Below are 26810 nucleotides of genomic sequence, written 5' to 3' on the forward strand. Positions count from 1 at the left end.
GGTGGGCTGAGGCCTTAGACGCACAGTCCATTCAAAACTTTAGGCATCCCCTCCCTCCCATACAAGTACTCTCCTGTGCTCTCACTGTCTCAACCGGAGGCAGCATCTTCCATCTACTCTAGAAGTCGGTGAGTGATCCTTAACTTGCCTGACTTTACCTTCTAAATATTTCTTAGATTTACCAGGTACCTTCCATTCCTATCACCCCTGCCCTAATCAAACCCTCATTCTCTCTCACGTGGACTATTGCCAAAGCATCGTAACTGGTCTCCTGTTTTCACATCCATCTGCTTATTTACTACATTCACTGGCTTTCTAGGCATCTCTTTCAAAACCACTCACCTCCATTTTCACAATAGGAAAGCAGTCAGTGTGTCCATAAATGGGTGTGGCTGTGTCAATAAAACTTTATAAAAACAGGTAGTAGGCCAGATTAATGCCTGATTTACCACACACTTACCAGAATTATCTATAGAGAACGCCACACCAACCACATACTATGTCACTCCTCTACAAAGGGAAAAATAAAACTTTTGATAACACACGCTGTCTATAAAAGATCCATACTTCTGAAGGTGTCCTGCAGGCGGCATCTGGCCTCTGCCTTCTGTCTGCCTTTATATCTCACCACTCCCTGCCGTGCTGTCCCACTCCTGCGACACAGAACTGTGTCTGGTTCCCCGCACACAACTCTTGTTCCCTGACGTTCCTAGTCTGACATCTTTATCCATGTGCTTCCTCCTGCCCAGAATGACCTACTCACCTTTCCTCTTCACTTGGCTAATTCCTACTTATTCCTACAGAGAAGACGCAGGCCTCCTTCTGGAAGCATTCCGCTGTCCACACAGGATTTGGTGCCGTCCCCTGCTTCCCAAGAGTCCCTGTTCATGTCTATCATTGTTAGTACAGCACTGGGTTATCATTATCTGCTTGTCTCCCCCATGAACTATGAGTTCCTCAATAGAAGTTTTCCTGTGTCTTATCTGCCTTTCAATCCAATGCCCAGAGTTTTCTTAGCACATAGTAGAAACCATACACACTTTAAGATATTTATTAAATGCATGCATGTTTGAATGAATGCAATGAACTAGTTTGATTTTAAAAAGAGACTGTATAAATGGAACAGGGCTTGAATACTATCATTGTGCCACACACATCTTTTGTTTTATATATATATGTACACACACACACATATATATACATACCTCAGGTCTGAATCCCATCTCCATGGCAAGATTATCCGTTCCAGAAAGTTTGTATGGGCTTCTTTCATGCCCCTCAGAGGCTGTGGTTCTGGGCCCATTCTGGGCATCATGGAAACACTTTTTCACTTTTAAACTAATATAATTTATTCCAAAGATCAGGTTTTAATATGAGCATTTAAATGCCAAACCAAACAGGAAATTACTGTTACTTCCTAAAATACTTTTTCTAAATAAACTTGTATCTCATCCACTTTCTGTGTGAGATTTTGTGCTTAAGAAAAGCAACATCTTTTGTTTACCCTGTCTTTAGGATAACATCCTTATTTCTATTTTTGGATGAACATTTGTTGATCATTTTATCACATGATAAGAATATATATTGAAAATACAATTTGAGTTCATATGACGAACTAGAAAAAAGCCATGTAGAATAGAAGAAAGAAAAGTTAGGAGTCAGACGGATGTGCTTTTGCAAATCTAGTCATGAGAATTTAGGCACATTTTCTAAATGCTAAAACAGAAAAATTAATAGCCAGCACATAGGGTTTGAAAGAAAATTGAGTGATATAACAAATGATAAAATACAATCTTGCCCAATGAACAGCAACTAGAGGCAGCAACTAGAGAAGCAACAGTAGCCGTAACAGAGGTAGTAGTTTTTGTTATTAAATATCAACTTTTATGACCTGGCTTAAGTCCAAAAATCTACGTAGTATTTTCCTCTGCACAAAGCTGCTTCTTAGAGAAATGAGTTGCAAATAAATGAGTGCGAAATCCCTTTAAAATGGTATGGGAAAATAATGTTTAAGATTATTCATTAAGCTGTACACCTGAAACATTGTAAATCAACTATACGTCAATTTAAAAATTTTTTTAAAGATTATTCGTTAAATATTCATCTGACACATCTTTGCTTAACACCTACGAAATGCATAGCAGAAGGTTAATCACTGTGGAAGGTATAAAAATAAGATAGGATCCCTGCCCTCAAGAAGCTTCCATTCCTAGGGACATCCCTGGTGGTCCAGTGGTTAACACTCCGTGCTTCAGATGCAGGGGGCACAGGTTCGATCCCTGGTCGGGCACTAAGATCTCACATGCCACTCGGCACAGCCAAAAAAGAAAAAAAAAAAATAGGAAGTTTCCGTTCTAATAAAGGAGAGACACACATATAAACCATGATATTGCAAGCCAGAATAGGATTAAATGCCAAGCAACAGTGTAAAGAAAGACCAAAGAATTCAAACAATGGACAGATTACTTCCAACTTTACAGAAATGAGCTTTTTTTTTTTCTCGAAATGAGTTTTATATAAGTTAAAATTAGAGAATCACATGCAAAAAAATGTGTAAAGGTAAACCTTAATGGACAAATACCCATAGACACATGAGCCTCTGTCCATGGAAAAGCACTCATTTGACCCTGGTATACTGAGATTTGAGATTTTAAATGAACAGCCGCTCCAACACTTAGGGAAAATCGACACACTGCCAATATTTTCACATACATGTACTTTTGAATAACATAACATTATTGCCCACTGAATCTGTATGTACCCTGCACACATGCATGTACAAACAATGTGTGTATTATATTATCAAGACTACTCTGGGACTTCCCTGGTGGCACAGTGGTTAAGAATCCGCCTGCCAATGCAGGAGACACGGGTTCGAGTCCTGGTCCGGGAAGATCCCACATGTCGCGGAGCAACTAAGCTCGCATGCCACAACTACTGAGCCTGCGCTCTAGAGCCCGTAAGCCACAACTGCTGAGCCTGCGAGCCACAACTACTGAAGCCCGCGTGCCTAGAGCCCATGCACTGCAACAAGAGAAGCCACCGCAATGAGAAGCCCGTGCACAACGAAGAGTAGCCCCCACTTGCCACAACGAGAGAAAGCCCATGCACAGCAACGAAGACACAATGCAGAGAGATTGGTTCAAGATGGTGGAGTAGAAGGACGTGCTCTCACTCCCTCTTGCAACAACACCAGAATCACAACTGCTGAACAATCATCGACAGGAAGACACTGGAACTCACCAAAAAAGATACCCCACATCCAAAGACAAAGGAGAAGCCACAATGAGATGGTAGGAGGGGCACAATCACAATAAAATCAAACCCCAAACTGCTGGGTGGGTGACTCACAAACTGGAGAACACATACCACAGAAGTCCACCCACTGGAGTGAAGGTTCTGAGCCCCACGTCAGGCTTCCCAAGCTGGGGGTCTGGAAACGGGAGGAGGAATTCCTAGAGAATCAGACTTTGAAGGCTAGCGGGATGTGACTGCAGGACTTTGACAGGACTGGGGGAAACAGAGACTCCACTCTTGGAGGGCACACACAAACTAGTGTGCTCATCAGGACCTAGGGGAAGGAGCAGTGATCCCACAGGAGACTGAACCAGACCTACCTGCTAGCTTTGGAGGGTCTCCTGCAGAGGCGGGGTGTGGCTATGTGTCACCGTAAGGACAAGGACACTGGCAGCAGAAGTTCTGGGAAGTACTCCTTTGCGTGAGCCCTCCCATAGTCTGTCATTAGCCCCACCAAAGAGCCCGGGTAGGATCCAGAGTTGGGTCGCCTCAGGCCAAAAAACCAACAGGGAGGGAACCCAGCCCCACCCATCAGCAGACAAGTGGATTAAAGTTTACTGAGCTCTGCCCACCAAAGCAACAGCCAGCTCTACCCACCACCAGTCCCTCCCATCAGGAAACTTGCACAAGCCTCTTAGATAGCCTCATCCACCAGAGGGCAGACAGCAGAAGCAAGAAGAACTACAATCCTGCAGCCTGTGGAACAAAAACCACATTCACAGAAAGATAGACAAGATAAAAAGGCAGAGGGTTATATACCAGATGAAGGAACAAGATAAAACCCCAGGGGAGGCGGGGCGACCGGGCCCGCTAGGCGCTCGGCATTTTCCACGCGTTCCGAGCGCGAGTCGGCTGCAGTCTCTGCCGCTGTCGCTGCACAGTCTCTTCCCCCGTCGCTGCACAGTCTCTTCCCCCGGCCTCTCGCTGCGCTGAATTGCCAAGATGTCGCTCTCTAACAAGCTGACTCTGGACAAGATGGACGTGAAGGGGAAGCGGGTCATCATGAGAGTGGACTTCAATGTTCCTATGAAGAACAACCAGATAACAAACAACCAGAGGATCAAGGCTGCCGTTCCAAGCATCAAATTCTGCTTGGACAATGGAGCCAAGTCAGTTGTTCTTATGAGCCACCTGGGCCGGCCTGATGGTGTCCCCATGCCTGACAAGTACTCCTTGCAGCCAGTTGCTGTAGAACTCAAATCTCTGCTGGGCAAGGATGTTTTGTTCTTGAAGGACTGCGTGGGCCCAGAAGTGGAGAAAGCTTGTGCTGACCCAGCTGCTGGGTCTGTCATCCTGCTGGAGAACCTTCGCTTTCATGTGGAGGAAGAAGGGAAGGGAAAAGATGCTTCTGGGAACAAGGTTAAAGCTGAGCCAGCCAAAATAGAAGCCTTTCGAGCTTCGCTTTCCAAGCTAGGGGATGTCTATGTCAATGATGCTTTTGGCACTGCTCACCGAGCCCACAGCTCCATGGTGGGAGTAAATCTGCCAGAGAAGGCTGGAGGTTTTTTGATGAAGAAGGAGCTGAACTACTTTGCCAAGGCCTTGGAGAGCCCAGAGCGACCCTTCCTGGCCATCCTGGGTGGAGCTAAAGTTGCAGACAAGATCCAGCTGATCAGTAATATGCTAGACAAAGTCAATGAAATGATTATTGGTGGTGGAATGGCCTTTACCTTCCTTAAGGTGCTCAACAACATGGAGATTGGCACTTCTCTGTTTGACGAAGAGGGATCCAAGATCGTCAAAGACCTGATATCCAAAGCTGAGAAGAATGGCATGAAGATTACCTTGCCTGTTGACTTTGTCACTGCTGATAAGTTTGATGAGAATGCCAAGACTGGCCAAGCCACTGTGGCCTCTGGCATACCTGCTGGCTGGATGGGCTTGGACTGTGGTCCTGAGAGCAGCAAGGAGTATGCTGAGGCTGATGCTCGGGCTAAACAGATCGTGTGGAATGGACCTGTGGGTGTATTTGAATGGGAAGCTTTTGCCCGAGGAACCAAAGCCCTCATGGATGAGGTGGTGAAAGCCACTTCCAGGGGCTGCATCACCATCATAGGTGGTGGAGACACTGCTACTTGCTGTGCCAAATGGAACACAGAGGATAAAGTCAGCCATGTGAGCACCGGAGGTGGTGCCAGTTTAGAGCTCCTGGAAGGTAAAGTCCTTCCTGGGGTGGAGGCTCTCAGCAGTGTTTAGTACTTTCCTGCCTTTTGGTTCCTGTGCATAGCCCCTAAGTCAACTTAGTGCTTTCTGCATCTCCACTTGGCATTAGCTAATATCTTCCCCTATGTCAAGATTCGGCTAGTGGCCAAGAGATGTAGCGCCAGGAACCCTTAAACAGTTGTACGGCATCTCAGCTCACCTTTACTGCACCCTGGCTTTGCCTACATTCTTCAAGATCCCATTTGAATTTCTTAGAGACTAAACCGTTGTGCATTCTAGAGTGCATATATTTGTATTATGCCTGTTAAAAGAAAGTGAGCTGTGTTAGCTTAGTTCTCTTTATGAAGTAGCTTATTCTGATTAGCTTTGTCATTGTTTCACCACTCAGCTTGGAAACAAAATGAAATTCCAGTTGTTGGTAAGGAGGGAGATGAAGTTGGTGATCTATTAAATAATAAAAATATCCATTGAAACTGGAAAAAAAAAAAAAAAAAAAAAAAAGATAAAACCCCAGAAAAACAACTAAATGAAGTGGAGATAGGCAACCTTCCAGAAAAAGAATTCAGAATAATGATAGTGAAGATGATCCAGGACCTCAGAAAAAGAATGGAGGCAAAGATCGAGAAAATGCAAGAAATGTTTAACAAAGATCTAGAAGAATTAAAGAACAAACAAACAGAGATGAACAACACAATAACTGAAATGAAAACTACACTAGAAGGAATCAATAGCAGAATAACTGAGGCAGAAGAACGGATAAGTGACCTGGAAGACAGAATGGTGGAATTCACTGCTGTGGAACAGAATAAAGAAAAAAGAATGAAAAGAAATGAAGACAGCCTAAGAGACCTCTGGGACAACATTAAACGCAACAACATTCGCATTATAGGGGTCCCAGAAGGAGGAGAGAGAGAGAAAGGACCCGAGAAAATATTTGAAGAGATTATAATCGAAAACTTCCCTAACATGGGAAAGGAAATAACCACCCAAGTCCAGGAAGTGCAGAGAGTCCCATACAGGATAAACCCAAGGAGAAACACGCCGAGACACATAGTAATCAAATTGACAAAAAATAAAGACAAAGAAAAATTATTGAAAGCAGCAAGGGAAAAACGACAAATAACATACAAGGGAACTCCCATAAGGTTAACAGCTGATTTCTCAGCAGAAACGCTACAAGCCAGAAGGGAGTGGCATGATATACTTAAAGTGATGAAAGGGAAGAACCTACAACCAAGATTACTCTACCCAGTAAGGATCTCATCCAGATTCAATGGAGAAATCAAAAGCTTTACAGACAAGCAAAAGCTAAAAGAATTCAGCATCACCAAACCAGCTCTACAACAAACGCTAAAGGAACTTCTCTAAGTGGGAAACACAAGAGAAGAAAACGACCTACAAAAACAAACCCAAAAAAATTAAGAAAATGGTCATAGGAACATACATATCGATAATTACCTTAAACGTGAATGGATTAAATGCTCCAACCAAAAGACACAGGCTTGCTGAATGGATACAAAAACAAGACCCATATATATGCTGTCTGCAAGAGACCCACTTCAGACCTAGTGACACATTCAGACTGAAAGTGAGGGGATGGAAAAAGATATTCCATGCAAATGGAAATCAAACGAAAGCTGGAGTAGCAATACTCATATCAGATAAAATAGACTTTAAAATAATGTTACAAGAGACTAGGAATGACACTACATAATGATCAAGAGATCAATCGAAGAAGAAGATATAACAATTATAAATATATACGCACCCAACATAGGAGGACCTCAATACATAAGGCAAATGCAAACAGCTATAAAAGAGGAAATCGACAGTAACACAATAAGAGTGGGGGACTTTAACACCTCACATACACCAATGGACAGATCATCAGACAGAAAATTAATACGGAACACGAGCTTTAAATGACACAATACACCAGATAGATTTAATTGATATTTATAGGACATTCCATTCGAAAACAGCAGATTACACTTTCTTCTCAAGTGCACACTGAACATTCTCCAGGGTAGATCACATCTTGGGTCACAAATCAAGCCTTGTTAAATTTAAGACAATTGAAATCATATCAATCATCTTTTCTGACCACAATGCTATGAGATTAGAAATCAATTATAGGGAAAAAAATGTAAAAAACACAAACACAGGGCTTCCCTGGTGGCGCAGTGGTTAGGAATCCGCCTGCCAATGCAGGGGACACGAGTTCGAGCCCTGGTCCGGGAAGATCCCACGTGCCGCGGAGCAACTAAGCCTGTGCGCCACAACTACTGAGCCTGCACTCTAGAGCCCATGAACCACAACTACTGAGCCCACGAGCCACAACTACTGAGCCCGTGTGCCACAACTACTGAAGCCCACGCGCCTAGAGCCCGTGCTCTGCAACAAGAGAAGCCACCGCAATGAGAAGCCCGCGCACCGCAAGGAAGAGTAGCCCCGGCTCGCCACAAGTAGAGAAAGCCTGTGTGTAGCAACGAAGACCCAACGCAGCCAAAAATAAAATAAATAAAATAAATAAATTTATAAATAAATAATAAATTTAAAAATTAAAAAAAAAACACAAACACATGGAGGCTAAACAATACGTTACTAAATAACCAAGAGATCACTGAAGAAATCAAACAGGAAATCAAAAAATACCTAGAGACAAATGACAATGAAAACACGACGATCTAAAACCTATGGGATGCAGCAAAAGCAGTTCTAAGAGGGAAGTTTATAGCTATACAAGCCTACCTCAAGAAACAAGAAAAATCTCAAATAAACAATCTAACCTTAACCTAAAGGAACTAGAGAAAGAAGAACAAACAAAACCCAAAGTTAGCAAAAGGAAAGAAATCATAAAGATCAGAGCAGAAATAAATGAAATAGAAACAAAGAAAACAACAGCAAAGATCAATAAAACTAAAAGCTGGTTCTTTGAGAAGATAAACAAAATTGATAAACCATTAGCCAGACTCATCAAGAAAAAGAGGGAGAGGACTCAAATCAATAAAATTAGAAATGAGAAAGGAGAAGGTACAACAGACACTGCAGAAATACAAAGCATCCTAAGAAACTACTACAAGCAACGCTATGCCAATAAAATGGACAACCTGGAAGAAATGGACAAATTCTTAGAAAGGTATAACCTTCCAAGACTGAACCAGGAAGAAATAGAAAATATGAACAGACCTATCACAAGTAATGAAATTGAAACTGTGATTAAAAATCTTCCAACAAACAAAAGTCCAGGACCAAATGGCTTCACAGGTGAATTCTATCAAACATTTAGAGAAGAGCTAAAGCCCATCCTTCTCAAACTCTTCCAAAATACTGCAGAGGAAGGAACACTCCCAAACTCATTCTATGAGGCCACCATCACCCTGATACCAAAACCAGACAAAGATACTACAAAAAAAGAAAATTACAGACCAATATTACTGATGAATATAGATGCAAAAATCCTCAACAAAAAACTAGCAAACAGAATCCAACAACACATTAAAAGGATCATACACCATGATCAAGTGGGATTTATCCCAGGGATGCAAGGATTCTTCAGTATACGCAAATCAATCAATGCGATACACCATATTAACAAATTGAAGAAGAAAAACCATATGATCATCTCAATAGATGCAGAAAAAGCTTTTGACAAAATTCAACACTCATTTATGATAAAAACTCTCCAGAAAGTGGGCATAGAGGGAGCCTACCTGAACATAATAAAGGCCATATACAACAAACCCACAGCAAACATCATTCTCAATGGTGAAAAACTGAAAGCATTTCTTCTAAGATCAGGAACGAGACAAGGATGTCCACTCTCGCCACTATTATTCAACGTAGTTTTGGAAGTCCTAGCCACGGCAATCAGAGAAGAAAAAGAAATAAAAGGAATACAAATTGGAAAAGAAGAAGTAAAACTGTCACTGTTTGCAGATGATATGATACTATACATAGAGAATCCTAAAGATGCCACCAGAAAACTACTAGAGCTAATCAATGAATTTGGTAAAGTTGTAGGATACAAAATTAATGCATGGAAATCTCTTGCATTCCTATACACTAATGATGAAAAATCTGAAAGAGAAGTTAATGAAACACTCCCATTTACCACTGCAACAAAAAGAATAAAATACCTAGGAATAAACCTACCTAGGGAGACAAAAGACCTGTATGCAGAAAACTATAAGATACTGTTGAAAGCAATTAAAGATGATACCAACAGATGGAGAGATATACCATGTTCTTGGATTGGAAGAATCAATTTTGTGAAAATGACTATAGTACCCAAAGCAATCTACAGATTCAATGCAATCCCTCTCAAACTACCAATGGCATTTTTTACAGAACTAGAACAAAAAATCTTAAAATTTGTATGGAGACACAAAAGACCCTGAATAGCCAAAGCAGTCTTGAGCGAAAAAAATGGAGCTGGAGGAATCAGACTCCCTGACTTCAGACTATACTACAAAGCTACAGTAATCAAGACAATATGGTACTGGCACAAAAACAGAAATATAGATCAATGGAACAGGATAGAAAGCCCAGAGATAAACTCACGCACCTATGGTCAACTAATCTATGACAAAGGAGGCAAGGATATACAATGGAGAAAAGACAGTCTCTTCAATAAGTGGTGCTGGGAAAACAGGACAGCTACACATAAAAGAATGAAATTAGAACACTACCTAACACCATACATAAAAGTAAACTCAAAATGGATTAGAGACCTAAATGTAAGACTGGACACTATAAAACTCTTAGAGGAAAACATAGGAAGAACACTCTTTGACATAAATCACAGTAAGATCTTTTTTGATCCACCTCCTAGAGTAATGGAAATAAAAACAAAAATAAACAAATGGGACCTAATGAAACTTAAAAGCTTTTGCAAAGCAAACTACAAACAAGATGAAAAGACAACCCTCAGAATGGGAAAAAATATTTGCAAATGAATCAACGGACAAAGGATTAATCTCCAAAATATATAAACAGCTCATGCAGCTCAATATTAAAAAAACAAACAACCCAATCCAAAAATGGGCAGAAGACCTAAATAGATATTTCTCCAAAGAGGACAAACAGATGGCCAAGAAGCACATGAAAAGATGCTCAACATCACTAATTATTAGAGAAATGCAAATCAAAACTACAATGAGGTATCACCTCACACATCATCAGAATGGACATCATCAGAAAATCTACAAACAACAAATGCTGGAGAGGGTGTGGAGAAAAGGGAACCCTCTTGCACTGTTGGTGGGAATGTAAATTGATACAGCCGCTATGGAGAACAGTATGGAGGTTCCTTAAAAAACTAAAAATAGAATTACCATATGACCCAGCAATCCCACTACTGGGCATATACCCAGAGAAAACCATAATTCAAAAAGCCGCATGCACCCCAATGTTCATTGCTGCTCTATTTACAATAGCCAGGTCATGGAAGCAACCTAAATGCCCATTGACAAATGAATGAATAAAGAAGATGTGGTACATATATACAATGGAATATTACTGAGCCATAAAAAGGAACGAAATTGGGTCATTTGTAGAGACATGGATGAATCTAGAGACTGTCATACAGAGTGAAGCACGTCAGAAAGAGAAAAACAAATATCGTATATTAATGCATGTATGTGGAACCTAGAAAAATGGTACAGATGAACCGGTATGCCGGGCAGAAAAAGAGACACAGATGTAGAGAACAAATGTCTGGACACCAAGGGGGGAAAGCCGTGGGGGGGTGAGGATGGTGGTGTGATGAATTGGGCGAATGGGATTGACATGTACACACTGATGTGTGTAAAATGGATGACTAATAAGAACCTACTGTATAAAAAAATAAAATAAAATTCAAAAAAAAAAAAAAGACTTAGGATATGTAACATCCACATACGATGCAGGGTCCTTGACTGGATCCTGGGACAACTGAGGAAATGTGAATATGATCTGGATATTAGATAATATAAGGTATTGTTGTCAATTTTGTTAAGTGTGATAAAGTTATTGTGGTTATGTAAACAGAAAAAGACTTTTTTAGAGATGCACACTAAAATATTTAGGGGAGAAATGTCTGCCATTAAAATATTCTTACAAAAAAACAGATGAAGCAATTATAGTCAAATGTTAATAAATGTTAACTATTAATCCAAAAAAAAATCCAAAAAAAACCCAATGCAGCCAAAAATAAAAAATAAACAAGTAAATTTATTAAAAAAAAGAAACAAAAAACTGCCCTGCCATGCAATTGCTTGTGCTTCCATTTACACTTTCCACCTTCATAAGCCTTGGAAAGGATAGTGTCCTTCCCATAAATCCTGCTCTTTCGCTCCCTCTCTCCCTCAGCCTTACTTCTCCCCTGACAAGGAGTAACTTAACTTGAGTGGTAAGTGGAGGAGAGAACCTGATACTTGATGACTCCACTCCTTCCTCTCTCTGCCTTTATTTAGGGAGCTGGCTGCCCGCACAAAGCCTGTGTCCTCCTCTGTTCCCTGTGCGATCACGTCCAAGGACGATGTGGCCAAGTCTGCAATTTCTGTGCTCCTGTGACTCTGGTGGGTGCGTGAACCTCATTTTGGAATTCAGTATCACAAAGCCCATTTGCCTAAGCTGCTCAAAGCCACATTCTCCAGTATCAGAAGGTAAAGCTGATTTATTACTGGTAAAGTAATAAAAACTGTGTTTTAATCTACACCTGCCTGACTCCTTTGCCTCATCTGCTAAAAATGGGTTCACAGCTCCACCCAGCAAGAAGGGTCAAGTTCATCAGGCCCCTTCGAAAGCCAGTATCCTGGAGCACAAATTCAGGCTCAGATATTCTGTAAGAACTCTTCCAATTCCAAAACGAAGTCCAGGACTTACACTCCTGCCTGTCTGCTGGAGGCAGCCGAGATGGAGACAGGACATCATAGACTCACAGATTCTAGAAGTGGAAGGAAAATAGATCGTCTGTTGACAGCTTTTCCGTGAGCAACCTGAAACCCAGAAAAGGAAGCTAACATGGCTCTGGCAGGACCAGCACTGGGACTCAGGCGTCCTGACTCCCACCCAGTCTGGTGAGAACTTCATCTGAGGAAAACCTCCGTTTTACTCAGCCTCACTCATTCCTGAAGGAGAAACAGAACAAACAGACTGTCTTCCAGAGCGTGTTTCTCCAAACGATCCCTACCTTTGCCCACGCGTATATGTTGACTCATGACATCACAGAAAAAGAAGTGGGTATTTGGCCGCTGAAGGCAACATCACTCTTAAATACTTTTCTCTCTGTGATCTTTGCTCCATCAGAGAAAAAGCCTAATTTCCTGTAATCACCTAGGTAACTGAAGACATGTCAGCCGATGATTCATGATCACCAAGCTCAAAAGAGCCCTTAACATTGTTTCCTCTGTCGGTGACTCTGTCACTCTTGTAACTGCTCTAAGCCCCAGACAGGCATCTCCCGCACTCACAGGTGGTCCTTCCTCCTTCTCGGGCATGCTGAAGACCCCAGACAGCAATGCCCTCTCCTCCCATATCCACCTGGCCAAACCCAGCTGTATGTGTGCCCAGCCCCTCCTTCTTCCCTCCAGTTACAGCAGACATGTACCCTTCAACCCACCTCCGGCCACTCTTCCCATCATGCTCAGATCCCACGCCCCTCCCACCTTCCCAGGTAAAATGCCACCATCAGTTCGCTCTCCCCTCTCCTGTTTGCTCTGCTGGTCTCTCTCATCTGGATCCTGCCCATCGACATTTCAGCTCGAATCTCTTCCAAACAAAAACAGAAAACACGCCCTCTCAGTGCCACACCCACTTCCACTGTGACCACATTCAGGGCCAGGTCAGATCACTCAGAGGACTAAGTACTGAGGTACTCTTTCCCACATGTAAAGCAAACAGTAAAACAACGCACAGAAAGCCCGATAGAACTATGAGTTTTTGGTAACGACTCCTTTAGCTCATTGTTTCCAATTGTCAAGCACTAAATTCTTTCCACATTTGTTCTGTTTTGCTGCTCCTACTCTGCTACGAGCTTTGCCTTAAGCACCTACTCAGTCTGCTAAATGGGTAATCTAGAATTTGCTCATTCTCTCTTATATTCACAACCAAAGGAACTGGATTTTCTATAACTTGCCGCCTTCCTCATTTCTCCTCCCACCATTACATCAATCTGGTTTCTGCCCTAATCACTCCACCAGAAGGCCCATTACTGAGCATCTAAGGCCTGTCACTGACTTCTAAGCATCTAATGGGTATCTCTCAGTCCTCATCTTATTCCACCTCTCAGTAGACTTTGACTCTATTGACCTCTTGCTTTTCTTTTTTTTAAACATCTTTATTGAAGTATAATTGCTTTACAATGGTGTTACTTTCTGCTTTATAACAAAGTGAATCAGTTATACATATACATATGTTCCCATATCTCTTCCCTCTTGCATCTCCCTCCCTCCCACACTCCCTATCCCACCCCTCTAGGTGGTCACAAAGCACCAAGCTGATCTCCCTGTGCTATGCGGCTGCTTCCCACTAGCTATCTATTTTACATTTGGTAGTGTATATATGTCCATGCCACTCTCTCACCCTGTCACATCTCACCCCTCCCCCTCCCCATATCCTCAAGTCCATTCTCTAGTAGGTCTGTGTCTTTATTCCCGTCTTGCCACTAGGTTCTTCATGACCTTTTTTTTTTTTTCCTTAGATTCCATATATATGTGTTAGCATACTGTATTTCTTTTTCTCTTTCTGACTTACTTCACTCTGTATGGCAGACTCTAACTCCATCCACCTCATTACAAATACCTCCATTTCATTTCTTTTTATGGCTGAGTAATATTCCATTGTATATATGTGCCACATCTTCTTTATCCATTCATCCGATGATGGACACCTAGGTTGCTTCCATGTCCTGGCTATTGTAAACAGAGCTGCAATGAATATTTTGGTACATGACTCTTTCTGAATTATGGTTCTCTCAGGGTATATGCCCAGTAGTGGGATTGCTGGGTCGTATGGTAGTTCTATTTTTAGTTTTTTAAGGAACCTCCATACTGTTCTCCATAGTGGCTGTATCAATTTACATTCCCACCAACAGTGCAAGAGTGTTCCCTTTTCTCCACACCCTCTCCAGCATTTATTGTTTCTAGATTTTTTGATGATGGCCATTCTGACCGGTGTGAGATGATACCTCATTGTAGTTTTGATTTGCATTTCTCTAATGATTAATGATGTTGAGCATTCTTTCATGTGTCTATTGGCAATCTGTATATCTTCTTTGGAGAAATGTCTATTTAGGTCTTCTGCCCATTTTTGGATTGGGTTGTTTGTTTTTTTGATATTGAGCTGCATGAGCTGCTTGTAAATCTTTGAGATTAATCCTTTGTCAGTTGCTTCATTTGCAAATATTTTCTCCCATTCTGAGGGTTGTCTTTTGGTCTTGTTTATGGTTTCCTTTGCTGTGCAAAAGTTTTTAAGTTTCATTAGGTCCCGTTTGTTTATTTTTGTTTTTATTTCCATTTCTCTAGGAGCTGGGTCAAAAAGGATCTTGCTGTGATTTATGTCATAGAGTGTTCTGCCTATGTTTTCCTCTAAGAGTTTGATAGTGTCTGGCCTTACACTTAGGTCTTTAATCCATTTTGAGTTTATTTTTGTGTATGGTGTCAGGGAGTGTTCTAATTTCATACTTTTACATGTACCTGTCCAATTTTCCCAGCACCACTTATTGAAGAGGCTGTCTTTTCTCCACTGTATATGCTTGCCTCCTTTATCAAAGATAAGGTGACCATATGTGCGTGGGCTTATCTCTGGGCTTTCTATCCTGTTCCATTGATCTATATTTCTGTTTTTGTGCCAGTACCAAACTGTCTTGATTACTGTAGCTTTGTAATATAGTCTGAAGTCAGGGAGCCTGATTCCTCCAGCTCAGTTTTTCGTTCTCAAGATTGCTTTGGCTATTCGGGGTCTTTTGTGTTTCCATACAAATTGTGAAATTTTTTGTTCTAGTTCTGTGAAAAATGCCAGTGGTAGTTTGATAGGGATTGCATTGAATCTGTAGATTGCTTTGGGTAGCAGAGTCATTTTCACAATGTTGATTCTTCCAATCCAAGAACATGGTATATCTCTCCATCTATTTGTATCATCTTTAATTTCTTTCATCAGTGTCCTATAATTTTCTGCATACAGGTCTTTTGTCTCCTTAGGTAGGTTTATTCCTAGATATTTTATTCTTTTTGTTGCAGTGGTAAATGGGAGTGTTTTCTTAATTTCACTTTCAGATTTTTCGTCATTAGTGTATAGAAATGCAAGAGATTTCTGTGCATTAATTTTGTATCCTGCTACTTTACCAAATTCATTGATTAGCTCTAGTAGTTTTCTGGTAGCATCTTTAGGATTTTCTATGTATAGTATCATGTCATCTGCAAACAGTGACAGCTTTACTTCTTCTTTTCCGATTTGGATTCCTTTTATTTCTTTTTCTTCTCTGATTGCTGTGGCTAACACTTCCAAAACTATGTTGAATAATAGTGGTGAGAGTGGGCAACCTTGTCTTGTTCCTGATCTTAGTGGAAATGGTTTCAGTTTTTCACCATTCAGGACAATGTTGGCTGTGGGTTCTTGCTTTTCTTTTTGAACTACTCTTTTTTCGTAGCTTTTGTGCATCTGGTTTTTCTCCTCCTTGTCTGACTGCTCCCTCCTCTATGAGCCTTTAAAAGTTAGAGAAACTAAGGGCTCTTTCTAGATCCTCTTCTGGTTTTACTTTACAGGCTTTCTCCAGGCAATGCCATCCAGTCCTACAGTTTCAGCTACCATGAATTTTTAGGAGAACTCTACAATTTATCATTCAAACCAGAGCACTTTTTCAGAGTAAAGGAGAGGTACTATTAGCAATCATGCCCAGACTGTGCAGGGCCAACTTGAATACACGGTCACCCTATCTCTATGCCAATGAGCCCCAAATGTGCTTCCCCAGTGAAAACCTCTCCTCTGAGCTCCAGACTCAAAGACCGAGTTGCCCACTCACTATATGCACTTGGATTCATTAATCCACGCTTTTAACAAATACTGAGAATCTACTACAGGTCGAGCACTGTTGCAGGAACTGATGATACAACAGTGAACAAAGCAGACACAGCTCCTGTCCTCATCACGCTTCAGTTCTCTTTGGGGAGAGAGGAACGAAAGCACAAACATATAAAAACAGATATTTTTCACCATGATGAATGCCATGGAGAAAAATGAAGTGGGAGAAAGGGATAGGGAGTGTTGGGAAGAAGATGGAACACACGCCATTTAGTGTGATCAGATAAGGCCTCGCTGAGACGGTGATGTTTGAGAAAAAGCCTGGAAAGGGTAAAGAAGCAATGAAAGTGGACATCTGAGCAGAGGAAGCAAAAGGTGCAAAACCCTGTAAGTGGCAATGTGCGCGGCACCCTCGAGAAACAGTGATGACACCACGTGGGTCAGGCTGAGAGAACGAGGGGGAAAGCAGGGAGACAGATCAGAATGCTAACAGGAAGCCTAGAGTGCACAGGGCCTTGGAGGCAACTGTAAGGATTCTGGCTCTTACTCTGAAGAAATGCGAAGCCACTGGAGGGTTCTGAGTAGAGGAATGACACGATCTGACTTGTGTTTTTAAAATGCTGCTCTGGGCGTGGGGCTGGGAGTAGAAGCAGGGGGCCCAGTTAGGAGGCCGGCACGGTAATCCAACGGGACAGTTATGGCGGCTCTGACCAAGTATTAGCTGTGAACCTGGTAAAAGGTGATCAGATTCCATACACATTTTGAAGATGGAGCCAAGAGAATTTGCTGATGGTTGGATATAGTGTTTGAGAAGAAAAACGGAAGTCAAGGATAACCCCCAGGTTTTTGGCCAGGGTGACTAGAAAGATGACGTTTCCGTTTTCTCAGATGGAGAAAACTTCAGAAGGAGCAGGTCCAGAAATGAGGAGCAGAAACTCACTTGGGAACATGTTAAATCTGAGACATGCATTAGACATCCAAGAGGAGCTCTTAACTAACCAGCTGGATATACAAGTCTAGAGCTCAGGGAGAGGTCTAGGCTGGAGATAAAAACTAGGGAGTTTGCAGATCTATACATGGTACTTAAAGCCACACATCTGGACAAGATCACTAAAGAAGTGGAGGTAGAGGAGAGGTCCAAGAAATGAGATCCGGGCACACAGGGAGGTGAGGAAGAACAAAGAAAGGAGACTGAGAGGAGCATCTGGAGGATGGGAGTAAAACCAAGAGAATGTGATACTTGAAAACCAAGAGAAAACAGTTTCAAGGTGGAAAGAGTGATTTGCTAACAAATTGATCTTTGGCATTGATATTAAATGCTACCAATAGGTCCAATAAAATGAGGGTTGAAATTGACATGGAGGTCACAGTGACCTTGATACATTCAGGATGAGTAAAGTACCAAGTATGAAAGTCTGATTAAAGTGGATGGAGAATTAGAGGAGATAATACAGAGACAGTGAATACAAACAACTTGTTTGAGGAGTTTCACTGTTAAGAGGGGGAAAGAAAATGGACATGAGCCAGAGAGAAAAGTGAGGTCAAGAGAAGATTTTGGTGGAAGAGAAGAGTGATGATGCAGGGGAGAGAGGAGAGAATTTCTGAGTGTTGCCCTTGCCCTTGGGTGGTCCCATCCTAGGAGGAAATGGGATCACAAGTGAAGAGGTTAGCCTTTGCTAGGGTAAGCTTAGTTCCTCTGTACTAAGAGAAGAAAAGGCACAAGAAATGATTACAGACACCTAGAGGTGGGTAGACGTGATGGCAGGAGTTCATGGACATTCTCTTCTGATTGCTTCTGTTTCTCAGTGCGGCGGGATGCAAGCTCATCCGCTTAGAGTGAGAAGTGGAGAAGAAAGATTTGAGGTGTGGTCAGTATGAAACAATCACCAAGGAGAGTTGAAGAGTGAGTACTAGTGAAAGCCAGTATGATTTTCAGGCAGCATTATGGGTATGTTTGATATTAATGCTCATATAAATTGAGCCCATTCAGCATGGCTTTGTGTTTTTTTCCAGAATGAGGGCAGGTAAGGAGCAAGTAGAGAACTGAATTTAAGTAGGATTGTGTTTTCTCCAAGAAGAGAGAATGAAGCAAGAGAAGGTCAAGGGAGTCGAGCATGTATGCAAAGAGGTGATGATAATGATGCTATGGAAGGAATAGAAATTGAATAAAGTGGTCAATGAGATCAGAAAAGAGTGAGAAGCCATGAAACCATGAGAGATCAATAGATTATAGGTACTGGTGGGAAAAGCAACACTGGAGTAGTGGTACTAAAGAGAGTGAGATGGAAACATAAGAACTGGTGGTAATAGGGTGATTGGAATTGACATTAAGGAGGGCTACAGTTATTAGTAATGGCAGGCTCAACATGTCCAAGATAAACCTATGATCCTCTTCCAGCATTTCCTATCTTAGTAAATGAAGTCACCAAGCTTTTCCTTTGCTGCATGCAATGCATCACTACATCTTGTCCATTTGACCCCTTATAGAATTCCCAAAGCTGTCCGCTTCTCTCTTTTCACCTGCTACTCTGCAAATCCAAGCTACCATCATCCCTTGCTTGGACAATTGTAACAGCCTTTTGGTTGGTCTCCTCATATCTGCTCTGACCCCAACTATAGCCAGAGTAATCTCTTCAAAACAAATAATCATGTGCCCTATTAATTAAAACTTCAATGGCTTTCTATTGTTCTTAGGGTGAAGACCAAGATTTGTAACGTAGCCCACTGGGCACCTGCACTGTCTAGTCACCGCCTCCTTCTCCAGCCCTATCTTGTACTGTTCTCCCTTTCACTCTGTGCTCTAGATATGCTGGATTTTTGTCTTCAAATATACCATACTTCCTCTGACACCAGAGACTTTGCCGATTGCCTTTGTGAAAATCCCCATCTCCTCCCTAGTTAATGCCTTCATGTCCTTCAGATTTCAACTTAAGTGCCCTTTCTTCAAGGCCCACTTCTCTGACTACACAGTATCAACTGGGGTCCCCTGTCATAATTTTTCTTTTACTATGCTGCCCCAGTTTTCTTTAATCATGGATCACAAACTCCAGAATAGCAACAACTGTATCTGTTTTTATTCATTGTTGTGTCCTAGTGCCTAGGACAATCTGACACATAATTCTGTCCTTTAAAGGACCACTTAACCTTGTTAAACTGATAGTCATATAGGCCATATTATTGCCTCTGCTATTAAAATCTTGAATTCAGTGAATTCCTTAATGCTTTGCTTCCCACACGGAAAGCTCTGAAAATTCAATAAAACCATCCCTCCCACCAAAAATGCCAAAACTCATTTAGATATTGTATAAAGCTTTGAAACCAAAAAATGGTCTCTGATAAATACTCTGACATTTATAATCGCTTTGGTAAAGACATTGTCTTACTTGTATCATCAACTTTCTAATTTTTGATCGCTTCCAAAATGCTTTCACATGCATTACTCAATTGATTCCCCTAACAAATCTATAAAGGTTGGTGAATATAGCTGGGGTTCCAGACACGCTGACAAATGACCAAAAGAGACTGTTACCTTAGTGTGGGGCCCACGTCAAAACAAAGCCCATTCATTCCAGGAGGCAGGAGGACTATCTCCTAAGGATATCTGCAAGAAAAATATACCCATTTAAAATGCTATTTCAATTCCACAGGTTATCCATTCATCAAGCCCCTGTAGTATGTGTCTCACAAGTCTTTTTAGTGTGACATCAGGGGACATCTCACTTCCTGACTCACAGTTTGAGTCACTGTAAATGATTCCCCCAAAGAGAGCAAACAAGTGATAAAGATACATGCTGGACAACAAAAACAACCATTTATTAGACAGTCACACTGTCCTTTGTCATAATTGCTTTCAGCAGTTTGAAATATATTCTCATTAACCCCACACAGATAGGGACATCGTTCTGCATTTACTTGCCTAAAGGAAGTAACTATTTTGAAATATTCCTGATTTAACTTCTTTTTTTACAAGAATTGTGAAACAAATAAAAACCAACATTCAGATGAGTTCTCTCACAAACGCTCACTTTTGTTTAGGCCATTTCTTCAAACGTCTTCAAGTTTTATTCTAAAATGATCAAATTTCTACATAGCTGATTTTATGTGTCAACCTGGCAAGATTATGGTGACTGTTTGGTCAAACATCTGGTTTTCAAGTTGCTGTGAAGGTATTTTTTGGATGTGATTGACATTTAGAATCACTGACTTTACAGCGAGCAGAGGGCTTCCCTGATGGCACACTGGTGCCTGTCAGTGCAGGGGACACGGGTTCGAGCCCTGGTCCGGGAAGATCCCACACGCCACGGAGCAACTAAGCCCATGCGCCACAACTACTGAGCCTGCGCTCTAGAGTCCGCGAGCCACAACTACTGAGCCCGTGTGCCACAGCTACTGAAGCCTGCGTGCCTAGAGCCCATGCTCTGCAACAAGAGAAGCCACCACAATGAGAAACCCGGGCACCAAAACGAAGAGTAGCCCCTGCTCGCCACAACTAGAGAAAGCCCGCACACAGCAACGAAGACCCAACACAGCCAAAAATAAATAAATAAAATAAATTTTTAAAAATACTCTTTAAAAAAAAGTAAAATAAAGTGAGATTATCCTCCATGACACAGGTGGGCCTCATTCAATCAGTTGAAGGCCTCAGGAGCAAATGCTGAAGTTTCCCAAAGAAAGAGTTCCGTCTCCAGACGACAACACAGAAATTCTGCCTGCGCTTTTATCTCAGACTCAGAACTGCAACATCAACTCTTCCCTGAATCTCCAGCCTGCCAGGTTGCCCTACAGGTTTTGGACTTGCGAGTCCCCCAGTGGCAAAAGTCACCCCCCCCGCCCCAAATTTAATAAATTTAATAAATTTAACATCCTCCACTACAACCCTGTCCAAAGCAGGTGTGTACCATCATTCAATGTATTTTCTCTTAAGCCTTTTAAAACATCTTGAGAATGCACAGAACCACACACATACAAAAAATTCATGGTCCTGGTTCTTATTTGTCATAGGATTTTTTTTTTGGTAGTATACACTTGAAAGACAGTTTTTTATAGAATATATCCATGAATATACCCTTGATTAAAGAAGAATTAGAAATGACTAAAAGAAGAATGTATTAGTCAGGGTTCTTCAGAGAAACAGAACCACCCTTATGACCTCATTTAACGTTAATTGCCTCCCTAAATGCCTTATTTTCAAATACAGTCACATTGAAGATCAGGGCTTCAACATATGAATTTTGAGGGGACCCAGTTTGGTCCATACACACTTTAAGAAACTAGAAAAAGAACAGCAAATTAAACCCAAAGCTAGCAGAAGGCAGGAAATAATAAGGATTAGAACAGAGATAAGTGAAATAGGGAATCAATGAAACCAAATGTCTGTTCTTAGAAAAAAATCAACAAAATTGACAAACTTTAACTAGACTGAGAAAGAAAAAAGAAGATGCAAATAACTAAAATCAGAAATGAAAATGGGGACATTACAACCAACTTTATACAAATAAAAATAAAAGAATGCTATGAATAATTGTTCACCAATAAATTAAATGAAATTGAAAAATGTCCTAGAAACACACAAATTACCGAAACTGACTCAAGAAGGAATAGAAAAACTGCACTGACCTATAACAAGAGATTAAATCAGTAATTAAAAAACAACAACAAAAAACTAGAACTCCCAGCACAGAAAAGCTCTGGACCAGATGACCTATCATATATCTGGCAACATGGTTTTCTTAAAAATGTATACTGTAACATATGATATGTGCATAAGAATGTATGCGGTATTATTAGTTAGTGGAAAGCACATCCTCAGTGTTTTGAGCTGATTGCCCAGTCTTGTATTTGGGTTCATAAATTTTGTATTTCTTATACTGAGGACAAACTAAGAGTTCATTTTGGCTCTGAAACTTTAAATGACATTTTGATACTCTCTGTAGCTCCAGAGAAATTCCATAAGTTATACTGACTCAGTAAATGGCTTTCTTTTTTTAGATGAACTGAATATGATGACGTTATCTTTTTCCTTGGCAAAATAATAATAATTTCTAGCTAAAAAGGAACAGAAAAACACTACATGTTTTCAGATTAAGCCTGAGACCTGAAATGCAGTCTCAGTTAAGCTAGGCATTCATCCTCTGTGCTTTCCAAAATTCCCTTTAGATAACTAATGTGTTTAAAATGTAAAGCATTTCTTTTATGTTTCCTGTTTTCTTTCATTTTTAATAAATTTTATTGTTTTTATTGTAAAATCAATAGTCACTTCAAAAATGCAGACATATAAAATAAAAATTTTACCACCCAAAGATAACCACTTTTTTGTTATGACTTTCTTCTTTCTTGAGGTACATATATTTTAAATAACTGATCTCAAGTACTTTTGTACTTTGTTTTTGAAAGTGTTTTAGCACAATTTATGACCTGCAGCTTTATTGGGAAACATTATTTTATTAATACAAACTAATCTCCAACAGTAAAATACCAAATAAAAGTACATCGATCAAAAGCCAGAATCAAAACCTACCATCTCCATGTAAATGACAAACGGAGGATTCTGGCAAAAAGTATCACTTCTCATTTCTAAAAAGTCAAAAAATATAATCTTAAACGTAAATGTAACTACTCATCAAGATATGTTATTTGGGTTTCTTAGTCACTGAACCACACAGCAATACCCCCTCCTGAAATTTCCTCCCCACAGTTTCACCTCGGGTGGTTCTGGCATGGGAGGGTCCTCGGGGTCAATCTTTGAGCGCCTCAAATATGGAAACAGTGGGACATAACTGAAGTCCCAGAGCCTGAGAGTGGTTCTTGGTAGACAACGTGCTTAACGACTCGCTGGTTGCAGACACACACACACAGACACGCAGACACACACACAAAGGTTGAAGTTTTCTTTACCTAGCGCGTCACACTGATGGAAAAAATAGAATTGTTAGATAGGAAGGAGATCAGAGCAGAGCCTAATTACAGTAGAGAAGCAGAGCTCACAGCCAGCGCCACTAAACGGTGGCTGAATTGCACCAGACGGAATCTGTTCCTCTCATTCATATAAATACAGATGGCGTTCATCTCAACAGGGCCTCTTCCAATCTACAGACCCTGCCGCCACCTTAAGTTTAAGTTCATCCGCAATCACCTGGCACTCAGGAAGCCTTCACCAACGTACCACCGACTTTGTAGCCAGAGTAAATTTGTATACTCTCTGAGCTGCTTGTGTCCTCAGGAAAACAAAAACAAACAAACAAACTAGAAACCCATTATGGGCTTCACAGAGTCGGGAGGCTTAGATGAGATAGGATAAGGCGTCTGGCACCTGGGAGGCACTCCGGATAGGAGAGATGCTCCTTGTTCCGTCAAGTTGGAAGCCCCAAGGGATGGTCTACTCTGCAGGCACAGAGGGCTTTATTAGAACTGCCTCCTCGTGGCTGTGAAGCCTTGAGCGTAACATGCAAACAGCCAGGAACATGGAACTTCAAAAAACTCTGCGACTGCTTCGCAGCTCAGCAGGAGCGGGCGAAGCTGCAGCTGCCCAGTAACGCGCGATCCCCGAGCAGACAGCTTCTCCTTTAAGCACCTGCGCGTCGGCCGCGGAGGGAGCCCACCGGAAGTCGGTGAGCGCAGCCACGGCGTCAGATTCTTCCGCCGAGCGCGGCGCTGCGTCCCTCGGCTCGGCCCCTAGTCTACTCCAAATTTCCTCTCTGGCCGCCGCTCGTCTGCTTCAGGCCTCCCGGATGCTGGTTTTCCGGCCAATAGTCCCGGCGACGCTGCCTGCCGGCGCTCGGGCATAAGCCCGGCCTGGACCGCGGAGGGCGGACGCGCGCCGCCGGGACCCCCGGGACCCGCCCCCGAGACCCCCGGAACCCGCCCCCGAGCGACACGCACTTCCGGCGGCGCGGCGGCGGGGACGGAACCCGGCGGGCGGTGATGGACGCGCTGGCGGTCATGATGCAGGACCTCCTGACCCAGAACCGTGCGCTGCGCAGGGAGAACAAAGAGCTCATGGACCAGGTGCGGCGGCTCCTGTGCGAGAAAGCCAACCTGCTGGCCCAGGTGCGCCCGCCCGCCTGCCCGGTGGCTTTTCCCGAGACGTTCAAAGGCGACTCCGCGCGGCTTCCCGAGTTTTTGATCCAAGCGGCGTCTTACATGAGGTTCTTTGAGGCCAGGTTCTCGAACGACATCCTCAAGGTGGCGTTTTTAATCAGCCGCCTCAGTGGGCCGGCCGAGGAGTGGGTTGTCCCCTACATCGAGAGGGAGAGCCCCATCCTGGCGCATTACGAGGGCTTCGTGGACGCGCTGAAGCGGGCCTTTGGCAGGAACGGGTAGGAAACGGCAGGGCTGCGAGCCCCACGGACCGGGTCGTGCTTGGCCGTGACTCACAAAGAGCTCTCCAGTCCCCACCTGCTGGGCCCAACCCTTGCGAGGAAGCCCCGCTGCCTTTGCACTCGGCCCAGCAGCGCGGCCACTGGCGGGGGACCTGTTAGCAATTGAACGGACCACCCCGAATCGCGCCCCTGCCACCTGCCGTCTCTGAAAACTGCTGCTGCCCGCCCTGGACGATCTGTGCCAGCCTGGGAAGTGCCTGAGCTTGGCACACGCCCGGGGACACCCATTTGGAGACCTCAGGTCCGGAGACAGCTGCCAGGGTTCGCGTGGCTGGCAGACAAATATTGACACTCCTGCGCCAGGAACCTGTTTTTCACATACTTCGTTTCTGTTCTGAAACCACAACAGGCTCAGAGACTGTGCCTTTTATCAGAAAAGTCCAGGCGCTGAACAGTACATGGAAAACGTATTTACATTTAAAATGTAAATACGTATCTTACAGCACCATATATTGGGGACTGTACTTGGGCTTACAGGAGAAACAGATGAATAAGACCAAATGTACATCTCCACAGGAACACAATTGTGAGAAAAAATTCTAAGTGCATATTCTGATGTCTGGTAAAATAATGCTTTCACGTGCAGAGAATGGCATATTTGCTTCTTGTTGTATGGCCTTTTCACATCACAGTTTTAAAATACATGTTAAAAACATGTGCAGCTTACAAAGGAGGCAGAAAACCCAACTTGAGCAATTTCTGTGTTTGCTCCTGAATCTGGCAAAGATGGTGTTTTTAAAGATGGGTGCAACTTGTAGCAAAAAGAAGGGGGGGCAGGGAATGGTGCATTCTTTGAGCTGTATCCACTCACCTTTATTCCCCTGTATTAAATGACTTGGCTGCTTGTTTTTTGTAAATTACAGTTTTGGTCTCAGTTTTTCTTTTGTAATTAAAGGCATTACTTGATCATTAAAATTTGGTTCAGAATTCTGTGATTCTCTTAGGGCCAAAAAAGGGGAAGAAAAAGGAAGGTCTGAGCCCTCATGTCAAACAAAGTAGTTCTTGAAATCCTCTCAGGACCAAAATCTATAGCTGCCTTTCCTTACCTGTCCATGGGTTTTGTCATTCTGGTGGTCCATATAGTCTCACTGAAATAGCTTGAATTCTAGTTACATCTTCATACTAAGAAAAACTCATCACTGCCCCCTTGATGGACATTTCACATACCTAAGGACTGAACTGAAAACCTCTAATTACATTTTTGCACGATTTGATTAAAAGACAGGTTATAGCAATCTAAAATATGATACAAATGAACTTACCTATGAAACAGACTCAGACATAAAGAACAGACTTGTGGTTGCAAAGGGGGAGGGGGGTCGGGGAGGAAAGGATTGGGAGTTTGGGGTTAGATGCAAACTAGTATATATAGGATGGATAAACAACAAGGTCTTCCTGTATAGCACAGGGAACTATATTCAATATCCTGTGATAAACCATAATGGAAAACAGTATGAAAAAGTAGTATATCTGAGTCACTTTGCTGTACAGCAGAAATTGACAACATTGTAAATCAACTATATAACTTCAATAAACTTCAACTTCAATAAAATTTTTAAAAAATAAAATTATTTTCTTGCCATAAAAACTCAGACACAAAGGTCCTTCATATACCTATTTCGCCATGTGGGGATGAGCCAAAATACTACTTGGCCACTAAACACCCCACAACCTTCTGCTCTTCACCCAATTAATGCTCATTTTGTGCACATGTCAATACACTTTAATTCTGCAACTATAACTATAAATGAACTACAATAAAGTTTTTTTAAAAGACAGGTTATAGCAATTATTTTATCATTGCCAGTTAGCATTGTAAGAGTTTATAAGAGACTGGGACCCCCAACACGACTTCTTATAAACCATACTTTTGTGGTACATATGTACTAACAAAATTAATTGATTCTTGGTCCTATTGGCTGTCCATTTCAGAGCAGTGTTTTTCCCACAGTAAAAAAAGCCTGCAGGATA

The 26810-nt window shown here is 42.1% G+C and overlaps 3 protein-coding genes across 6 annotated transcripts in view; 2 read left to right on the forward strand and 1 right to left on the reverse strand.

Annotated features, from left to right (window-relative positions):
• The window catches only part of AKAIN1 (A-kinase anchor inhibitor 1), an 81880-nt gene extending 57864 nt beyond the window's left edge, over window positions 1–24016 (reverse strand). The window contains exons 1-3 of one of the 4 annotated variants that reach the window (XR_009697308.1): window positions 23771–24016; window positions 19991–20062; window positions 12245–12388 (exon numbers count right to left, since the gene is read on the reverse strand). The gene's annotated coding sequence lies outside the window, so the exon portion shown is untranslated. Of the gene's footprint in view, window positions 1–12244; window positions 12441–19990; window positions 20063–23593; window positions 23676–23770 lie in introns of those variants that run through there. The other 3 variants (XR_009697309.1, XR_009697307.1, XR_009697310.1) reach the window with 3 other exon arrangements.
• On the forward strand, window positions 4181–5858 carry LOC133075018 (phosphoglycerate kinase 1-like). Its single transcript, XM_061169093.1, has one exon. The coding sequence runs from the start codon at window positions 4240–4242 to the stop codon at window positions 5491–5493; it is 1254 nt and encodes a 417-aa protein (XP_061025076.1). The 5' UTR covers window positions 4181–4239; the 3' UTR covers window positions 5494–5858.
• Window positions 24017–24163: 147 nt separating the features above from the next.
• On the forward strand, window positions 24164–25754 carry LOC133074976 (protein LDOC1-like). The gene has a single exon (XM_061168979.1). The coding sequence runs from the start codon at window positions 24382–24384 to the stop codon at window positions 24778–24780; it is 399 nt and encodes a 132-aa protein (XP_061024962.1). The 5' UTR covers window positions 24164–24381; the 3' UTR covers window positions 24781–25754.
• The last annotated feature ends 1056 nt before the right edge of the window (window positions 25755–26810 follow it).

The sequence above is a fragment of the Eubalaena glacialis genome, chromosome 15, assembly GCF_028564815.1.
Source record: "Eubalaena glacialis isolate mEubGla1 chromosome 15, mEubGla1.1.hap2.+ XY, whole genome shotgun sequence".
Taxonomy (NCBI): Eukaryota; Metazoa; Chordata; class Mammalia; order Artiodactyla; family Balaenidae; genus Eubalaena; species Eubalaena glacialis.

What these genes read in the sequence shown, in the direction of transcription:
- LOC133075018 (XM_061169093.1), top strand. Translation starts at nt 4,240, where the DNA reads ATGTCGCTCTCTAACAAGCTGACTCTGGACAAGATGGACGTGAAGGGG.
- LOC133074976 (XM_061168979.1), top strand. Translation starts at nt 24,382, where the DNA reads ATGGACGCGCTGGCGGTCATGATGCAGGACCTCCTGACCCAGAACCGT.